General features: G+C 46.2%; 1 protein-coding gene across 1 annotated transcript in view; it reads left to right on the top strand.

Annotated features, from left to right (window-relative positions):
• Positions 1-10,760: 10,760 nt before the first annotated feature.
• LOC115383610 (tensin-like) overlaps positions 10,761-17,010 on the top strand; it is a 30,676-nt gene continuing 24,426 nt past the window's right edge. The window contains exons 1-2 of the mRNA XM_030085742.1: positions 10,761-10,865; positions 12,048-12,192. Coding sequence (XP_029941602.1) covers positions 10,761-10,865; positions 12,048-12,192 — 250 coding nt within the window. The remainder of the gene's footprint in view (positions 10,866-12,047; positions 12,193-17,010) is intronic.

Genomic DNA, 17,010 nt, shown 5'->3' with positions numbered 1-17,010 from the left:
CGTTGTGTAAACGGGGCCGGAGAGATACAGTGCACTGAAAAACGGACTGCTTCCATTCAGAGAGAGAAAAACAAACAAAAAAACCCGAAATGCGTTGTACCCGTCAGCTTTGAGGCGAGCGTCACCCTGTCGCAGTGAGAGAAAGCGGAAAAGACGGACCGACTCTCTGTTGGGGTGGGATCTGAATGTCGTGTGAATGTTGCTACTCATGGATGTACTGAAAAAAGGGTCTCGGATTTCTGTTTGCGCTTCTCATTTACATTATATTGTCATGGCTTACCTGTTCTTAAGGAGAGAAGAAGAAGAAGAAAAAAAAAAAAAACAAGACATTAAAGCAATACAGATCATTCATTGTGGTGAAAGTCCTTCCGTCTCCGACGTGGAGCAGCAGCTTGAGGGAGTTACTTTAAAGAGCGTTGGGCGATAAAAGCAGGTGTTTGGTAGGAGGGGAATGAGGAAAAGCTGGCTGGAAAACCAAACCCTCTTCACCTCCACGTGTGACCGCGGGTTCACCTGGAGAACATCTGAACCACCACGGCGGGCTACCATCACAGTCTGGATCCGTCTTCCCCTCCTCACAGTTTCAGATAATGCTAAAAGTAGGAATCATGCCAGTTTGTTGTTCCCTTTAAAGCCCTCTGCCCAGTCCAAGGCATGAAGACTGATGGGAAAACTTGATTTTGTGTATTGGATGGTGAAGTTTCTCACGACGTCACTCCAGACTGTTTAAAGCCGCGTCAGGAAAACTTTGCAGATCAGAAATGTTATCGATCTTATTGACAGTAACTTTGGAGAGAATGATAGAGGGACAGAGCGTTCTCGATAGTTATAGATCAATAGAGAGCTCCAGATAGATATCGTGCTATAGATACTGTAGCACACAAGTGCCACTGCGGGTCGGCCAGACACAGGTGGAACCACAGCCAGTGAGTTTGAACTTCCTTTATTGTCCATCAGTGGGCCCAATCCCCACCCCTCAATTCGACAGGCTTCTCTAGCTGCCGCCGCCACACCGTGCAGACCTCGATCCTGGTCATCCCAGTCTTCAGCCTTTTCAGGCTTGTGTCTGCTGGCCTCTCCAGTCTGCTGCTGTCAGTTCAGCTCTGCTCCTCTCTCTCTCTCCTCCGCCCGGTCCAGCACACTGCTTCAAGCAGGAGAGAGTTATCAAATCAATTGCCAGCACCTGCTGCACCTTGGACACTGGCTCCCTGAGACGCTTCCCCGCCTCCCTCTCTCCTGCAGCCGAGAGCAAACCATGCCCCTCCTCCACATACCCCCACCGCCCGACTGAGGTCGGGGGGACACCCGGCCGACTCTACTCCCCCCACCTCCCCCCTGGAGGGCGAGAAAGGAAATCGGGCACCGCCATTTGTGTCCCCGGTCTGTGGACCACCCTGAACTTAAAGGGCTGCAACGCCAGATACCACCGCATGATCCGGGCATTGGTGGAGCCATTGGAGCGGGGCGTGGTCTGAACAGAGGGTGAAGGCCCGTCCCAGCAGGTAGTAGCGAAGCGCCCAGACCGCCCACCGGATGGCCAGACACTCCTTTTCTATGGTGCTGTACCGCGATTCCCTCTCAGAGAGCTTCCGGCTGATGTAAAGGATGGGGCGGTCGAAGCCCCGCACCCGCTGGGACAGCACCGCCCCCACACCCCTGTCGGAAGCATCGGTCTGCAGGATGAAGTGGAGAGAAAAGTTAGGCGTGTTGAGCAGCGGCTTCCAACAGAGGGCCTGTTTCACCTGCTCAAATGCCATCTGCCACTGCTCCGTCCACCGGACCGGATCTGAGGCACCCTTTCGGGTCAGGTCAGTCAGGGGGCTGGCCAGGTCTGCGAAGCCAGGGACGAACCGCCGATAGTACCCAACCAGCCCCAAGAACTGCCTCACCTCCTTCTTGGACTTGGGCCGCGGGCAGGCTGCAATCGCAGCTGTCTTGTCTATCTGTGGACGTACCTGTCCGCTGCCCAAGAGGTGCCCCAGGTACCGTACCTCCGTCCGTCCAACTGCACACTTCTTCGGGTTGGCCGTGAGCCCCGCCTGTCTCAGCGACCGGAGTACCGCAGACACCTGCCGCACATGCTCCGCCCAGCTATCACTGTGGATGATAACGTCATCCAAGTAGGCTGCAGCATATGCAGCATGCGGGCGCAGGACCTGGTCCATGAGACGTTACAACGTGGCTGGGGCCCCGAACAACCCGAACTAAAGTCTGCCGAATTGGTGCAAACCGTACGGGGTGGAGAAAGCCAATTTTTCCCGTGACTCTGGTAACAAGGGAATCTGCCAGTAGCCCTTAGTCAAATCCAGTGTCGTGAAAAAGTGAGCAGTGCCTTGCCGGTCCAGGAGTTCGTCGACCCGGGGCATTGGGTAGGCATCAAATCGTGACACATCATTCACCTTGCGGTAGTCCACACAGAAGCGTACAGTCCCATCCTTCTTCATCACCAGAACAATGGGACTACACCAGGCACTGGACTCTTCTATTACTCCCATCTCCAACATGGCCTCTAATTGTTGCCGAACAATTTTTCTTTTATGTTCAGGCAGTCGGTACGGATGGGAACATACAGTCGCACTGGGGAGAGTCTCGATGTGGTGTTCTATGAGGTTTGTACATCCTGGTAGGGGAGAGAACACATCAGCAAACTGCTGTTGCAACGCGCCAACATCAGCCCTCTGGGACGGCGAGAGATGGTCATCACAAGGGAGCGAGGCTGGAACAGTGGAATTTGGAACCTCAGGCCCCAGCTCATCTCTCTCATGAACCGCCGTCACCAGAGCTACGGACTCCGCCTCTCTCCATGTTTTAAGGAGGTTGAGGTGGTAAATCTGCGTTGCTCCTCCCCTATCAGCATGCTCCACCTCATAGTCAACCTCCCCCACTCGTCGTGTGGCCACAAACGACCCTTGCCACCTGGCGAGTAACTTCGAGTTGGACGAGGGGAGTAACACAAGCACTTTGTCTCCCGGTGAAAATTGTCTCAGCTTAGCCCCTCTGTTGTACAGCGGTTGTTGACGCTCCTGGGCCTTGAGCAAATTCTCCCGTGACAACCGACCCAGTGTGTGGAGTTTCGCTCTCAGGTCCAGGACGTACTGAACCTCGCTCTAGCTGGGGCTCGGACCCTCCTCCCAGTTTTCCTTAACCATGTCCAAGACGCCCCAGGGTTTTCTGCCGAACAACAGCTCGAAGGGAGAAAATCCCGTGGAGGCCTAGGGCACCTCCCGCACTGCAAACAACAGAGGGTCAAGCCATTTATCCCAATTATGACAGTCATCGTGGATGAACTTATGGATCATGGACTTCAGAGTCCTATTCAGACGCTCGACGAGGCCGTCGGTTTGCGGGTGGTACAGGCTTGTCCGAACAGACTTGATGCCCAGTAATCCATACAGCTCCCTCAGTGTCCGTGACATGAAAGAAGTGCCCTGGTCAGTTAGAATCTCTTTTGTGATTCCAACTCGGGAGATGACCTGAAACAGGGCCTGCGCCACACTCTTTGCAGAGATGGTGCGCAGTGGCACTACCTCAGGATACCGCGTTGTGTAGTCCACCAGAACCAGCACAAAGCGATATCCCCGAGTGCTCCGGGGAAATGACCCGATGAGGTCCATGACAATCCGTTCGAATAGGACCTCAATTAATGGCAAAGGGCACAAAGGGGCCTTTGGGATGGCTGGATGGTTAACCAACTGACATTCAGGGCAAGAGGCACACCACTGCCGCACATCACCCCGAATGCCAGGCCAGTAGAAGCGGGCCATTATCCGGTTGAGTGTTTTGTCATACCCCATGTGACCAGCCATCGGATTGTAATGCGCCGCCTGGAAAAGGCTTTCCCGATGGCTCCCCGGCACCAACAACTGGGTGGTATCCTCACCTGTGCGAGTGTCACGACTCACTTTGTACAACCTATCTCTAATCAATGAGAAATAGTGATACGTTTGTGCCACGTCAGGGCGCACCATGTGGCCATCCATCTTTATCACTTGGTCAAAGTCAGAGCGTAGAGTATCATCACGAGACTGTTCCAGTGGAAAATCTTCCATGGACTGCAGCTCGGGAACCTGCGTGGCCGTGGGGGGAGGCTCTACTGATTCCCCCTCCCTGTCAACAGCGTTGGACGACCTCGCGTCACCACTGAACACGGCACACATATGACCCGCCCTATCCTGTCGCAAGCACACCCCTATTAACCCATGAAACCCCTGCCAATCAGTACCCACAATCATGGGGTGTGCGAGGCGGGAGCTAACCGCGGTCTTTACTCTATGCGTTTCACCCCTATGTCTGATTTGCACTGGCACAACGGGGTATCTGTCAACATCCCCATGCACACACTGTATATCCACCCCCAACGCCCCTGCCAGGTTCTGGTGAATCATTGACTGCTGACAGCCAGAATCCACAATCGCCTGGTGTATACCCACCTGAATCCTCACCGGAATGCTGTATGTCCCTCCTTGACAGGGGGAGGGTGTCGGAGAACCAGCGACCCGGATCACTTGACCGACCTCCATGAGCGGACACTCATTACGGAAGTGTCCGGGTCGTCCACACCTCCAACACTCCTGCCCTGGCGTCTGAGCAGCCCCCTGCGGGAGGGAGCCTGCGTCCGTAGCGGCCGGGACCTGTGGAGCCTCCACAGCAGGCGCTTTAATGCGGTGGTGAGCCAGCGGGGGGTTTTTCCGGGGCGCCGGGGTTGGATGAGGGGGGGCTGGGGTCCGCTCCTCGGCCGCAGGGACCCCAGAGTAGACAGCCAGATGATCCTCAGCCAGGGCGACGGCTGCATCGATGTTCCTCGGGCAGTGACACTGCACCCACTTGGACGTCCTGGCGGGGAGCCCCTCCATGAACTGCTCCACCACGACCTGCTCCAGCATGCGGTTCTCCTCGGCGGACCCGCCTGGCTGCAGCCATCGAGCAGCCGCATCCTTCAGCTGCTGGGCATACACGAAGGGCCGGCCCCCCGGACCCAGCTTGAGGCTTCGGAACCTGCACCGGTGGTCCTCAGGAGAATGGCCCATCCTGTACAGGATGGCCCTCCGCACCTCCGGATAGCCTCTCGTGGATGCCGGTAGGCTGAGTGCTGCAGTCTGGGCTTCTCCCGACAGCAGGGGGAGCAGTCGCACAGCCCACTCCCCCACCGGCCAGCCCCATGCCCCCGCCGTCCTTTCGAACATATCCAAAAAAGTTTGTGGGTCATATTCTGGGCCCATCTTATGCAGGGACAGGCTGGTGAGGGGGAGCGGCGCCGACGGAGCTGGTGCCGGGCCGGGCTGAGCCAGTAGCTTCTCCAGCACCTGCATCTGCTTGCCGGCTTGGTCATGGAGGGCCCCCAGCTGCTGCCGGTTGGCGTTCGCCTGCTCCTGGTGCATCCTCGCCAATTCCTCCACCATCTGAGCCAGGAGGGCCACCGGCTGGACGGGCTGTGGTTCGGACATCTCCCCTGGGTCTATCTAGGCCCCACGTTGGGCGCCAATGTAGCACACAAGTGAAACCACGGGTTGGCCAGACACAGGTGGAACCACAGCCAGTGAGTTTGAACTTCCTTTATTGTCCATCAGTGGGCCCAATCCCCACACCTCAATTTGGCAGGCTTCTCTAGCCGCCACCGCCACACCGTGCAGACCTCGATCCTGGTCGTCCCAGTCTTCAGCCTTTTCAGGCTTGCGTCCGCTGGCCTCTCCAGTCTGCTGCTGTCAGTTCAGCTCTGCTCCTCTCTCTCTCTTCCGCCCGGTCCAGCACACGACTTCAAGCAGGAGAGAGTAATCAAATCAATTGCCAGCACCTGCTGCACCTTGGACACTGGCTCCCTGAGCCGCTTCCCCGCCTCCCTCGCTCCTGCACCCGAAAACAAACCACACCCCTCCTCCACAGATAGGTCGATAGAGAGCTCTCGATAGATATAGTGCTATAGATAGGTCTATAGATAGCTCTAGATAGATATCGTGCTATAGATAGGTCTATCGAGAGCTCTAGATAGATATAGTGCTATAGAAAGGTCTATATATAATGTTTAATAGATATAGTGGTATAGACAGATTGCTCTAGTTAAATATAGTGCTATAAATAGGTCTATTTAGAGGTCTAGATAGATATAGTGCTATTAATAGGTCTATATCGAGCTCCAGATAGATATAGTGCTACAGATAGGTCTATAGAGAGCTCTCGATAGATATAGTTCTATAAATAGGTCTATATAGAGCTCTAGATAGATATAGTGGTACAGATAGATTGCTCAAGATAGATATAGTGCTATAGATAGGTCTATATAGAGCTCTAGATAGATATAGTGCTATAGATAGGTCTATAAAGAGCTCTCGGTAGATATAGTGCCATAGATAGGTCTCTATAGAGGTCTTGATAGATATAGTGCCATAGATAGATCGATATAGAGCTCTAGATAGATATAGTGCCATAGATAGGTCTATAGAGAGCTCTGGATAGATATAGTGCCATGGATAGGTCTATAGAGCTCTAGATAGATATAGTGCCATAGATTTCTATAGAGAGCTCTTGATATAGTGACAGAGATAGTTCTATATAGAGCTCGAGATAGATATAGTGCTATAGATAGGTGTATATAGAAATCTAGATAGATATAGTGGGATAGATAGGTCTATATAGAGCTCTAGATAGATATAGTGGTATAGAGCCCTGTTCTAGATAGATTTAGTGCTATCTAGATTGCTCTAGATAGATATAGTGGTATAGATAGATTGATGGAGAGCCCTAGATAGATATAGTGCTTTAGATTGATAGATTGCCCTAGTCAAGATAGATATCGTGCTATAGATAGATCTATAGAGAGCTCTCGATGTAGTACTTTGGATGGATGGATAGAGCTCTTGGTAGATGTAGTGCGATAGAGATGACATCTTTAGACATTGGTATAGCGCTATAGATGGAGATACAGAGCTAGAGAGAGAGGGATTGATAGATAGATGCAATCTCCAGAAGCATCAATAGCATAATTTCTGCAATAACAGACACAAAATACGTACAAAATATATGTAAAATTTAAAATTTCAACGTAATAAAAGTAACTGTTCATTCCAGGTTTATGTTTTAGGCAAACTGTGATTCCATTAAAGTCACATTCTGTATTTTCTATCAGCTTCACCCAATCAGTGTAAATCATCATATGAAGAAGTCATATGAATTGGCACGATGAGGTGAAGTGTGAGGTTCTCATGGCTGCAGATGGTGTTCAAATGCACAAATATGCACGACACATCAGATTACCTTCACACTGTCGTCCTCTGTTTCCGTGGCACATTTAGCGAGGGAAAACACAAACATCACCTTGCCGTAAGGTAACCAGCGGTTTGATCTGATTCAATCCAACTCCTTCTGGCACTTTTACCCACGGACATGTTTCCTATAACTTCAGCTCAGAGGGGATTTTTCAATCAAAGCGAGATGGGCAGGAAAGTGAAACCGACTCAAAACATGAACCAGAAGCTGTCAGAGCAACGAAAATACGACTGGAGATCAGCGACACGGCGATCTATCGTCCTGACCGGGGCCCGGTCCACCGCCAAGTTGCTGGATGAACAGATCGGCAACCGGATGCCCGTCTGCTTTGGAAAAACCGGCATCGGGAGTTGAGTTCGGGGAGCTCACGACCACGGGTCAAAAAAGTGGATGCAGTGGTGGCGTCCTACACCCGGGATCAAACGGGTGCTTTGTGAAAGTACTTTGTGAAGGAAAATATCGAAATATATGATGAAAAAGAAATGACAAATCAATTTTGTGAATACTTTGCTAATGTGGGACCAAATCTCACAGCGAATTTTTCAAAAAATTCTAATATAGATGAAAATTTAATAAATAATCACATGAACAGTATTTTTCTTGAAAAGGTGGGAAAGGAGGAAATCTGAAAGATTGTACAAAACTTTGGAAATAAGAGGTCGACTGATGGTAAGGGGTTGGATATGATCATTGTGAAAAGTATAATTGAATTTCTAATTGAGCCACTTACATTTGTAGTCTATCATTAACCATGGGAGTTTTCCCTGATAAAATGAAATTGGCCAAAGTCATACCCTTGTATAAAAGTGGCGATAAACACAACTTCTCTAACTATCGTCCAATCTCAGTACTTCCACAGTTTTCAAAAATATTGGAGGAGGTATTTTCAACAAGACTTGACAAGTTCTTACAGAAACAAAGTATTTTGGATAATACTCAATATGGTTTTCGGGCGAATCATTCCACAGCACTGGCAATAATGGAATTCACAGAAAAAATTGCAACAGAGATCGATAACAATAATTATTTTTTAAGTATTTTCATTGATTTACAAAAAGCTTTTGACGTCATCAATCATTCAAAATTACTAAAAAAAGCTAGTAGTAGCTCACCATTGGCTCTCAAGTTATTTGGAAAACAGAAACCAATATGTACATATAAATGACACTAAATCTGAATGATGGCAAATTAAATGTGGTGTGCCCCAAGGTTCGATACTTGGGCCAAAGTTATTCATTTTGTACATGAATGATTTTGCTAAAGTGTCAACCTTGGGAAAATTCTATTCGCAGATGATACCACATTATTTCATTCAAGTAAAAGCGTACAAGAAATCACAAAAGTAGTGACTGAAGAATTGAAAGTAATAAAACACTGGTTTGATTTAAACGGATTGATCCTAAATGCCAAAAAAACAAATTTTATGTTGTTTAATAATAAAAAGGAAAAAGTGAAAGTAAAACTCGAAATAGATGGAGTTGAAATTCATCGTGTAACAGAAACAAAATTCTTAGGAGTGATGATTGATGACGATCTCAAGTGGAAATCTCACATTAATTACACCAAAGGGAAAATTGGGAAAGCCATTTCTGTGTTACATGGAGTCAAGTTTTTTTCTGAACAGTTGTGCTTTATTAACATTGACACTATGATTTTACCTTATCTCATGTATTGTGTTGAAGTGTGGGGTACGACATGTAAAACTTACTTACAGACAATATTCATACTACAAAAAAGGGCTATAAGGATGATTACAAATAGTCATTATGGAGAGCCGTCTAATCCATTATTTATTAAACTGAAAGTTTTGAAATTTCCTGATATTATTGATTTAAGCATCCTAAAAATAATGTATAATGCAAAGTGGAATTTATGGCTTGTAAACCTTCAGAATATATTCGAAATAAGAACCAGTATATACAATCTTAAAGGAATAGACGTGTTCAAAAAACCCAGATTCAGAACCAAAATCAAAGAAAGAAGCATTGTGGTAAAAGGAGTGAACTTGTGGAATGCTCTGAAACAGGAAATCAAAGAGTGTAAAACAATTATGACATTTAAGGAACACATAAAAAGTCCACATTGGAAAAATATGAAAATGAAAACTAAGTTGTTGCGGGTGAAAAACATTTTTTGATTTAATGAATATGAGTTTTTGAGTATTGTTAATTTGTATTAGTTCAAATACTGTATGTAAAGGGGCAGATATAATAAGATTGTTCTTCTTTCTGCTTCTTTTCTTTCGTTTGTTTGATGTCTAGACTGACATTGATGTATTTTCATCTTTTTTTGTTTTTTGTCTTTGTGTTGTTTCAAACGAAAGAAACAAATAAACTAAACAAAACAAACAAAACAAAACGGAGTAGATGTTTTCTGGCCTGAAAGTGCCTGACATGGCATTTCTTTTCTGAGTCAAGGACAAGACCGAATATCTGGTTTTCAGTCTGTCTGGAACAAGCTTTGAGGGATTATGAGAGCAACCAGTGTGTTTAACACTCAAGAAAAGACAGTAAAATCAGCTCGATGTCGATATATTCATATAGGGGCCTGCCAAAAATTGGCCCGCAAGAGGCTCCAATCTGATACCAAGCAGAAAAGTTTCAAAGGAAACTGTTTTTTTCTCATTTCCAGACCTGAAACATGAAAAATATCCACCTTGTTGTTAGAAAACCCGCATCAAAGTCAGGCTGTTTGTAAAATACCCAAAATGCAACAGCTGTCACACTCATGACTTTGCCTTTATGTTGAGATCACAGCCATTTTATTACAATAACTGTTTGATTTTGCAAAAATATACATTTTCATCAGCAGAAGACTCCTAAATTTAAATTTACAAACAGTATTTTACTCACTCAGTATGAAATTGGCCTGTTTTGAACTAAAATAAGACACTGTTTACATGACAAAACGCATTGTTTTTGCATTTTCATTTGATGGATATCATATTTGACATTTAAAAGTTCAATTAAATCCATTTTATTTCTGAACAGAAAAAGACAACACCTCTTTTTTTCCCTGCTGCTTTCACCTGCTTGTTTTGGTTTGCACTCCATCTCCTCCCAGTGCTAGATTTCTTTTTTTTTTTTTCTTCTTTTTTTTTCCCCCTTGTCCTGTTCGACAGCTGGGGCATGCAATATTTTATGATTGTAGCCTTTTACTGTCCGAACAGATTTTAATATTAGCAGCAGGACGAGACTGAGTCTCCTCCTGCTGCTGCCTTTATTTAAAGCTGGCATATAAAGCTGGCAGTGCTAGATTTCTAAACCCATGTATGACAAGCCGAGGTCGATCATAAAAATGAAAGTGCTCAAAGTTCATGGGTGACGTCGGCGATCTGTGATTATCCTCTCAGCAGAGAGCTTGATTTAGCCTGTTTGCGAAGGAAAACACTCCTAACTCTTGTCATATCCGCAAGTCAGCCTGATTCACAGCTCCTGACGGTTTCCTTAAGATAACGGCAGCGGGTTGGAGCTTATTCGGAGACGGACAGACGCCGCACCATGAGCGAGGGCCATTACCAGAGCGGCCATGATTCCACGGCGGCCGTGCACTCAGCAGACTTTGCCAACAATCTGGCGATGAATCCGGGAGGACGACCCAGAGAGGCAGAGGAGGCCGGGGATGACCGGAGCAGGTTTTTTGTTTGAGCAACTGTAGCTCAGTAGGTGTTGGTTCATAAAATCACTTGGACTTGTACTACACCAGTGATCTGCAACTTTGAAACAGGAAGTGCCATCTTTGTGATTTTCCACCAAATCAAATTTACGAGGATCCACAAAACACGCTTCACCTTTAAAATGAAGCCGACACAGAGTCTAAAGCTTCATATATGCAGTATTGCATATCATAAAACTCTCTGATGCTGCTTTTCTGAAATTTCAGTCACAATTTCAGATGTTGAACATTTCATCACATTGTCATCTGTTTTTGTAGCTGATTTTAATGGTTTCATCTTCCTTTTACAGCTTTTATTAGACAATTTTGACATTTTAAAGTAGAATATAAATGCTTTCTTAATCACAAAAGGAAATTTCCTTCAAGTCTTGCTCCACAAAGAATAAACATAAATTTGAATATCAAATAACACAGAATAGAAATTAAAATTTTATCTGTTTTTTGCTTCATGACATTCAAATTTTTTATGTATTATTGTCTCCCTCATTCATTCATTGACAGAAACACAAATTGTCAGTTTTTTGTTTTTCATCTGTCAGTATTTGCTAAAATCAGTAAGAGTAAAAAATGAAACAAAAGGAATTTACAAGCAGCTGGGACAAATTTAGTTAAACCTCATAAACTGTCACTATCCTCTTCATTAAGATCGTACCTCCTCACCATGTAAATGATCCCACAGAAAATTTCCATTTCTTTGCAAATGATCCAGTAACTTGACCTTCGGGATCCCACCATCAGCCTGAAGCCTTTTTGGGGAAAAAAAAAAAAAAAAAGTGCGACGTGACACATAGTGATTTTTACAACACATTTATTGCTGGAAACCTTCAAATACAGAAAGCGTGGCACTATTTCATATCTTTCAGACCACTGAAGCTGTGTCATTTTATATGTTGTGTTTTTGAAGATTATGTCTAAAATCACACTTGAAAGTAGTTTAAAAGCAAATCTGAAGCTCGTCTGAAATCAAGCACAAAGTTTTTGTATTGAGTTTGAATTATACTCAACTATTTCATTCTAACAATATTCAACAATATTTTAAAGAAAACATTTTGCCAAATCGGACTGTATGTCTGCTGTATCTGTAAATATTCAGTCCTTGGTTTCTTCTCCAGGGTGCGGTGCACAGCTACCGGGAGGCGTTCGAAGACAGCGAGGCAGACCGACTCGCCAGCAGCCCCACCTTTGCTGGTGGTGGTGAGAGTTCCCCGCCGACCCCCGGCTTCCCCGTATCTCCACAGACTCCTTACTTCAACATGTGTCGGTTCACACTGCCTCCACATCGGGCGGGGGTTGGTCGCGGGGGGGGGGGGGTGCTTCCAAATGAAAATGACAGAAAGGACATTAACATTTGCTGAAAACAGTTTCTAATTGACCTCAGTCGCAGATGAAGTGCAGTCTCTCTCTGCAGTTCAGAGGTACCCAGTTAGCGAGTGGTTCAGGGTTCGGTGGAACGTTTGAACAGTTACTGAAGGCTTCCCCTCGTTGCGTCTTGCCCATTGGCAGCTGTATGGCTGCACAGCGGCCCGCTGGGCACGCCTCCGTCTCCTTGCCGCCCCAGGCCCGGTAGCCCAGAGGCTGCTGGTCCACCCACAGCCACCTGTCGGGGAGGAAATGCAGACCAATCCAGACCCGTTCAGTGGTGCAGGATTTCCTCAGCTCCCCCTGCATGAGCAGCATCTCGGTGTCAGACGCCACGCTGGCCAGGTCGCGGTGGTGCTCCCTGCAGTGGTCCAGAGCTTCCTCCCAGGTCTTCTTCTCCCTCACCACGATGGCACGGTAGCAGAAGAAAGGGAGGCGATAGTTTTCTTTAAGATCATACCACGATGGTCCGAGGATAGCACCGCCTTTTTTGTGAAGGTCAATGTCTGGTTCATACTCTGCCCAGAAATGTTCTATCACCTTTCCTCCTCCTGACCACATCCAAACCGTCGAGTTCTTGGGTGATTGCATCAGACCGATCCAGCTCAATTTCCTCTCGGTGCCCGGGTTTTCCTGACGCAGTTTGTTCATCTCATGTTTGTTGCCGGGGGCAGCCAGGTCCGTGTAGAAGAGCCAACAGTGCCGCTGAGCGTAGGGCCAGGTCTTCCTTTCGTCGACGAAAACATACTTGCCAAATATCTGAGACAAGCTCAGCAGGAGTAGCACGTACCAGAAGGTTCCCTCCATCGCTGCTGAAGAGAGAACCGTGAAACGTTTGGAGTTTTTGATCTGTTTGTTCTGTCACATAAAGTAGTATCAAAGCATTTGAGAGATTTGCATGGGGCGGGCCATTTTAAGAAGTGATCTTCTCTGAATCCAGGAGCTTACACAGTCACCAAAGCAAAGCAGAGAAGTGACGCGTATCTGGAAAATAAGTCCCGAATGGCGCCAGGGTTAAGATGTAATGTGCGTCGTCAAGATCTGAATGCAAATTTGCTCACTTTTGGGTTTTTTTTTTTTTTTTTTTTTTTTTTTTACCTTTTTAAGTGACTGAGAGAGAATTTTCCTTGGAAAAATATGGCTTTAATACAGGTTGAATTCCCCAAAAAAGCAACACGTTCCTCATGGTCAGCTCAAAAAAGACAAACGCCAAATACAGCACAGTTCTTTCAAGACACTTGAGGAGAGGAAAAACCCAACAATTAGACATAATCAAGCAGAGGAGTCGGTGGAAAGGAAAAACCCCCTTTGAACAGGAAGAATCCTGCAGAGACAGACTCAATGGTGGAGACTTTCTAAAAAATCCAACAGAACTGCATAAAGCCAATTGTTTATTTGTGAACACTTCTGCATTATAAGTCTTTCTGTCACCAATTGTCGTCACTCTTGCCCGAGCTTCAGTTTGCACACCCCCGTGTGGCACATCTTTGGAAAAGCAGCCTTTTGTCTCCCTCCCATCTCCCTGCAGTCAGTCCTGAACCGTTGCAGTAAGAAGCTGTTCTGTCGCACAGAAATTCATTTTCACCCTCCGGTCGTCACTGCATGCCCATTGGAGGAAGCATCCAAATCCACGTCATCCGTCTCTTTTTCAGCTGGAACCCCAAAAAACCCATCATTTTTAATTCGAATGGCATGTGTTCATCCGTCACATCACTGGCCAGCGCAGTCCCATCGTCCGACTCTCACCAGTTGTTCTGCAGCTTGAATTTAACCCAGTGAGGAATGCAAATACCCGATGTGTTTCACCATTAGATACATCAGCGGTGTAAAATTGAGGGTACATCTTGGCCCAAAAATGGACTTCATGAACACATTTGGAATAAATAAGATTTAAAATGTTTGCATCAGTCATCTTTGGCACATTGCATGTTGTCATGCCTCAGTGATACTTTCTTTGCAGCTCACTCCCCTCCGGGTTTGGCCAAGATTCCTCTGTTGGCGCTGGGCCTGAAGCCTCATCAGCAGGGAGGATCAGGTCAGAGTCTGGAAAGTTCAAGTCCCTGTCATGTACAGAGCATGGCTTCCTTGTAGATAGATTAACATTTTTAGTCTCTGTTGCCCTCTCGTGCTCAAAAGCCAGTCCTGCTTTACAGCTCACCCCATCTGCTCCAATTCATGCTTTGCGGAAGCACACCCAACCTGTCCGGCGCGTTGCCGGACGTCTCCAAGTCCATTTATGGTGAGCACCCGGAGGGCGAGACCCGCGTTTGGACTTGCTGGAGGTAACTTGTCGGTTTCTGTCCCTACAGATGGGTATCCGGACATCAAAATGAATGTAACGTTTGTGCAGGACACCTCCAGGTTCTGGTACAAACCGGACATCTCCAGAGAACAAGGTGAGACAAGGACGCCTCAAATAACTTTCTTCTTACCCATCCCTCATCGTCTCATACTCTTTTCAGCCATCAACCTGTTGAAGGACCGGGAGCCCGGTGCCTTCATCATCAGAGACAGCCACTCGTTCCGCGGCACCTACGGCCTTGCCATGAAGGTGGTGTGCCCGCCGCTGACGGTCCAGCAGAACAAGAAAGGTTCCCTCAGATCCCACGCTCTCTTGCGTCCTGTGATTTACACGACAATGTTTTCAAGTGAAAGAGTTTCGTTAAGTTTTGAGGATCAGAAAGGGCAACTTTTTGAAAATGTAGAACTTTTTAAGGAAGTTTCAACTCTGTCTTCCTGGAAATGGGGTAAGTTTTTTGGGATGAGGCTTGGGGTAAGGTTTTTGAAAGTCTTTTATTCCTTCTCCATGGAACCAAGTGAAAACGCAGCTTTTTGAAAGTGCTCTAACTCAGTCTTCATGTAAATGATAAAAATGCAACTTTTGGGAAAATTCTTTAATACTGTCTCCATGGAATCATGTTAAAATGTAACTTTTTAAATATGCTCTGAATCCATCTCCATAGAAATGGGGGAAGTGCAACTTTTTGAAAGCCCTCTGACTTGGTCTCCATGGAACCAAGCTGAAATGCGTCTTTCCGAAAATGCTTTGATTCCATCTCCATGTAAACAGAGGAATATACAACTCTTTTTGAAAAAGCTCTGATTTCATCTCCAATGAAATGGGGGAAATGTAACCTTTTGAAAATGCTCTGGTTCTCTCTCAGTGTAAACAGATGAAAAATGCAACTTTTTGGAAATGCTGCTGTTGCGCACCATGGCCGTAGTAAACAGTTTTTCTGCACATAAGAACAGTGTTTGCCTCCAGAGCATCATGACTTCCAGTCAGACAGCACTCCCCTCCACAAGCAAACTAGTGTTCCTGCTGTTTCCATATAAACATCATGTGACCCGGATCTCACGTAACTGTGGGATGGGGCCAGAGTTCGGTATGAACTAGTAAAATTAGCTAACACAAATAAGGGACACAACAACTGAACTTTTAAGACAATGATCCTCCAAACAGGGTTTATTTTGTATCAATGAAATAAAATAATAAGTCTAAATGAAAATCTGTTTTAACAAAATATAAAATATATACAGACACAAAAAACTAAATATCAGTCCTTTTTATGAATTTTCTTTCAAACCTTTTTTTCTTATGAATTAACCCTTTTTGATGAAAACCTCTTTTAGTACCTTTTTAGATATTATTTACAAAATCCCAGATATATTTATATCACAACAACAAAACCAACATAAATCACATTTGTGGGCCCGCACTCACACACTCCTCAAACATTCACTTGCAAATAACCATGTTGCAGGCCTGATTCGAAGCTGGGGAGCGGTGAGGCCAGAAACTGTGGGGCCGCTTCACTTCAAATTGAGCAACAGAAAATAAAATGTGCACTTTTAGTAATTCTTTTGAGTACTCACGGATCCAAGGGGGTTTATAGGATGAATGGGGAAACGAGTGGTAGCAGTCACAAGGGCACAGAGGAGTAAATGGTCTTTTGTGAAGATGGTGATGATGATGAGATGGAACAAACTCAGATCACTGAAGAAACGAAGCTGAAGATATCATTGAAGAAACGAAACTGAAGATAGCACTGAAGAAACAGCAGAATCATTTATACAACAACATATAAACGTCATTTTCAAAACATTGCCGTGTAAACGCAAAACTTTCCGGAAACAAGAACAGAAAAATGATGCACTTTTTACTTGAAGCATCATATAAAGCCTAACTATCTTTCCTCGTCACCCAGTCCGAGATATGACGAACGAGCTGGTGAGACACTTCCTGATCGAAACGAGGGCCAAAGGCCTGAAGGGCTGCCCCAACGAACCCTACTTCGGTGAGCGCCGCTCTGGATGCCGGCGTCGCGGATTCGGATTTGATCCATGCTTAACGGAGGCGTCTCTGTGTTTGCAGGGTGCCTCTCGGCCCTGGTGTACCAACACTCCATGACCCCGCTGGCCCTGCCTTGCAAGCTGATGATCCCCACCAAATGTCGGCCCCGCCCCCCCGGCGACTCGCTCTCACGAAACAAAACCGTGTTCTGACTCTGTTCTCTCAACCAAAGACCCAAACGAAGAAGCACTGGAGCTGGCCACGCCCACTGATCCCGTCCTAGAGCTTCTCAAGCAGGGAGCAGGTGAGCGTCTGGAAAGGAATTGAATTGAAAATCCTTTATTTTGAAATTGCAGTGTTCCAGCAGCACAGAGAACAGAAATAGAAATAGAAAAGAAATGTGAAAAACTTACAACGCACCA

The sequence above is a fragment of the Salarias fasciatus genome, assembly GCF_902148845.1.
Source record: "Salarias fasciatus chromosome 23 unlocalized genomic scaffold, fSalaFa1.1 super_scaffold_20, whole genome shotgun sequence".
Lineage (NCBI taxonomy): Eukaryota > Metazoa > Chordata > Actinopteri > Blenniiformes > Blenniidae > Salarias > Salarias fasciatus.
The sequence above is the reverse complement of the archived record's forward strand: the minus strand, read 5'-3'. Positions and strand labels throughout refer to the sequence as shown.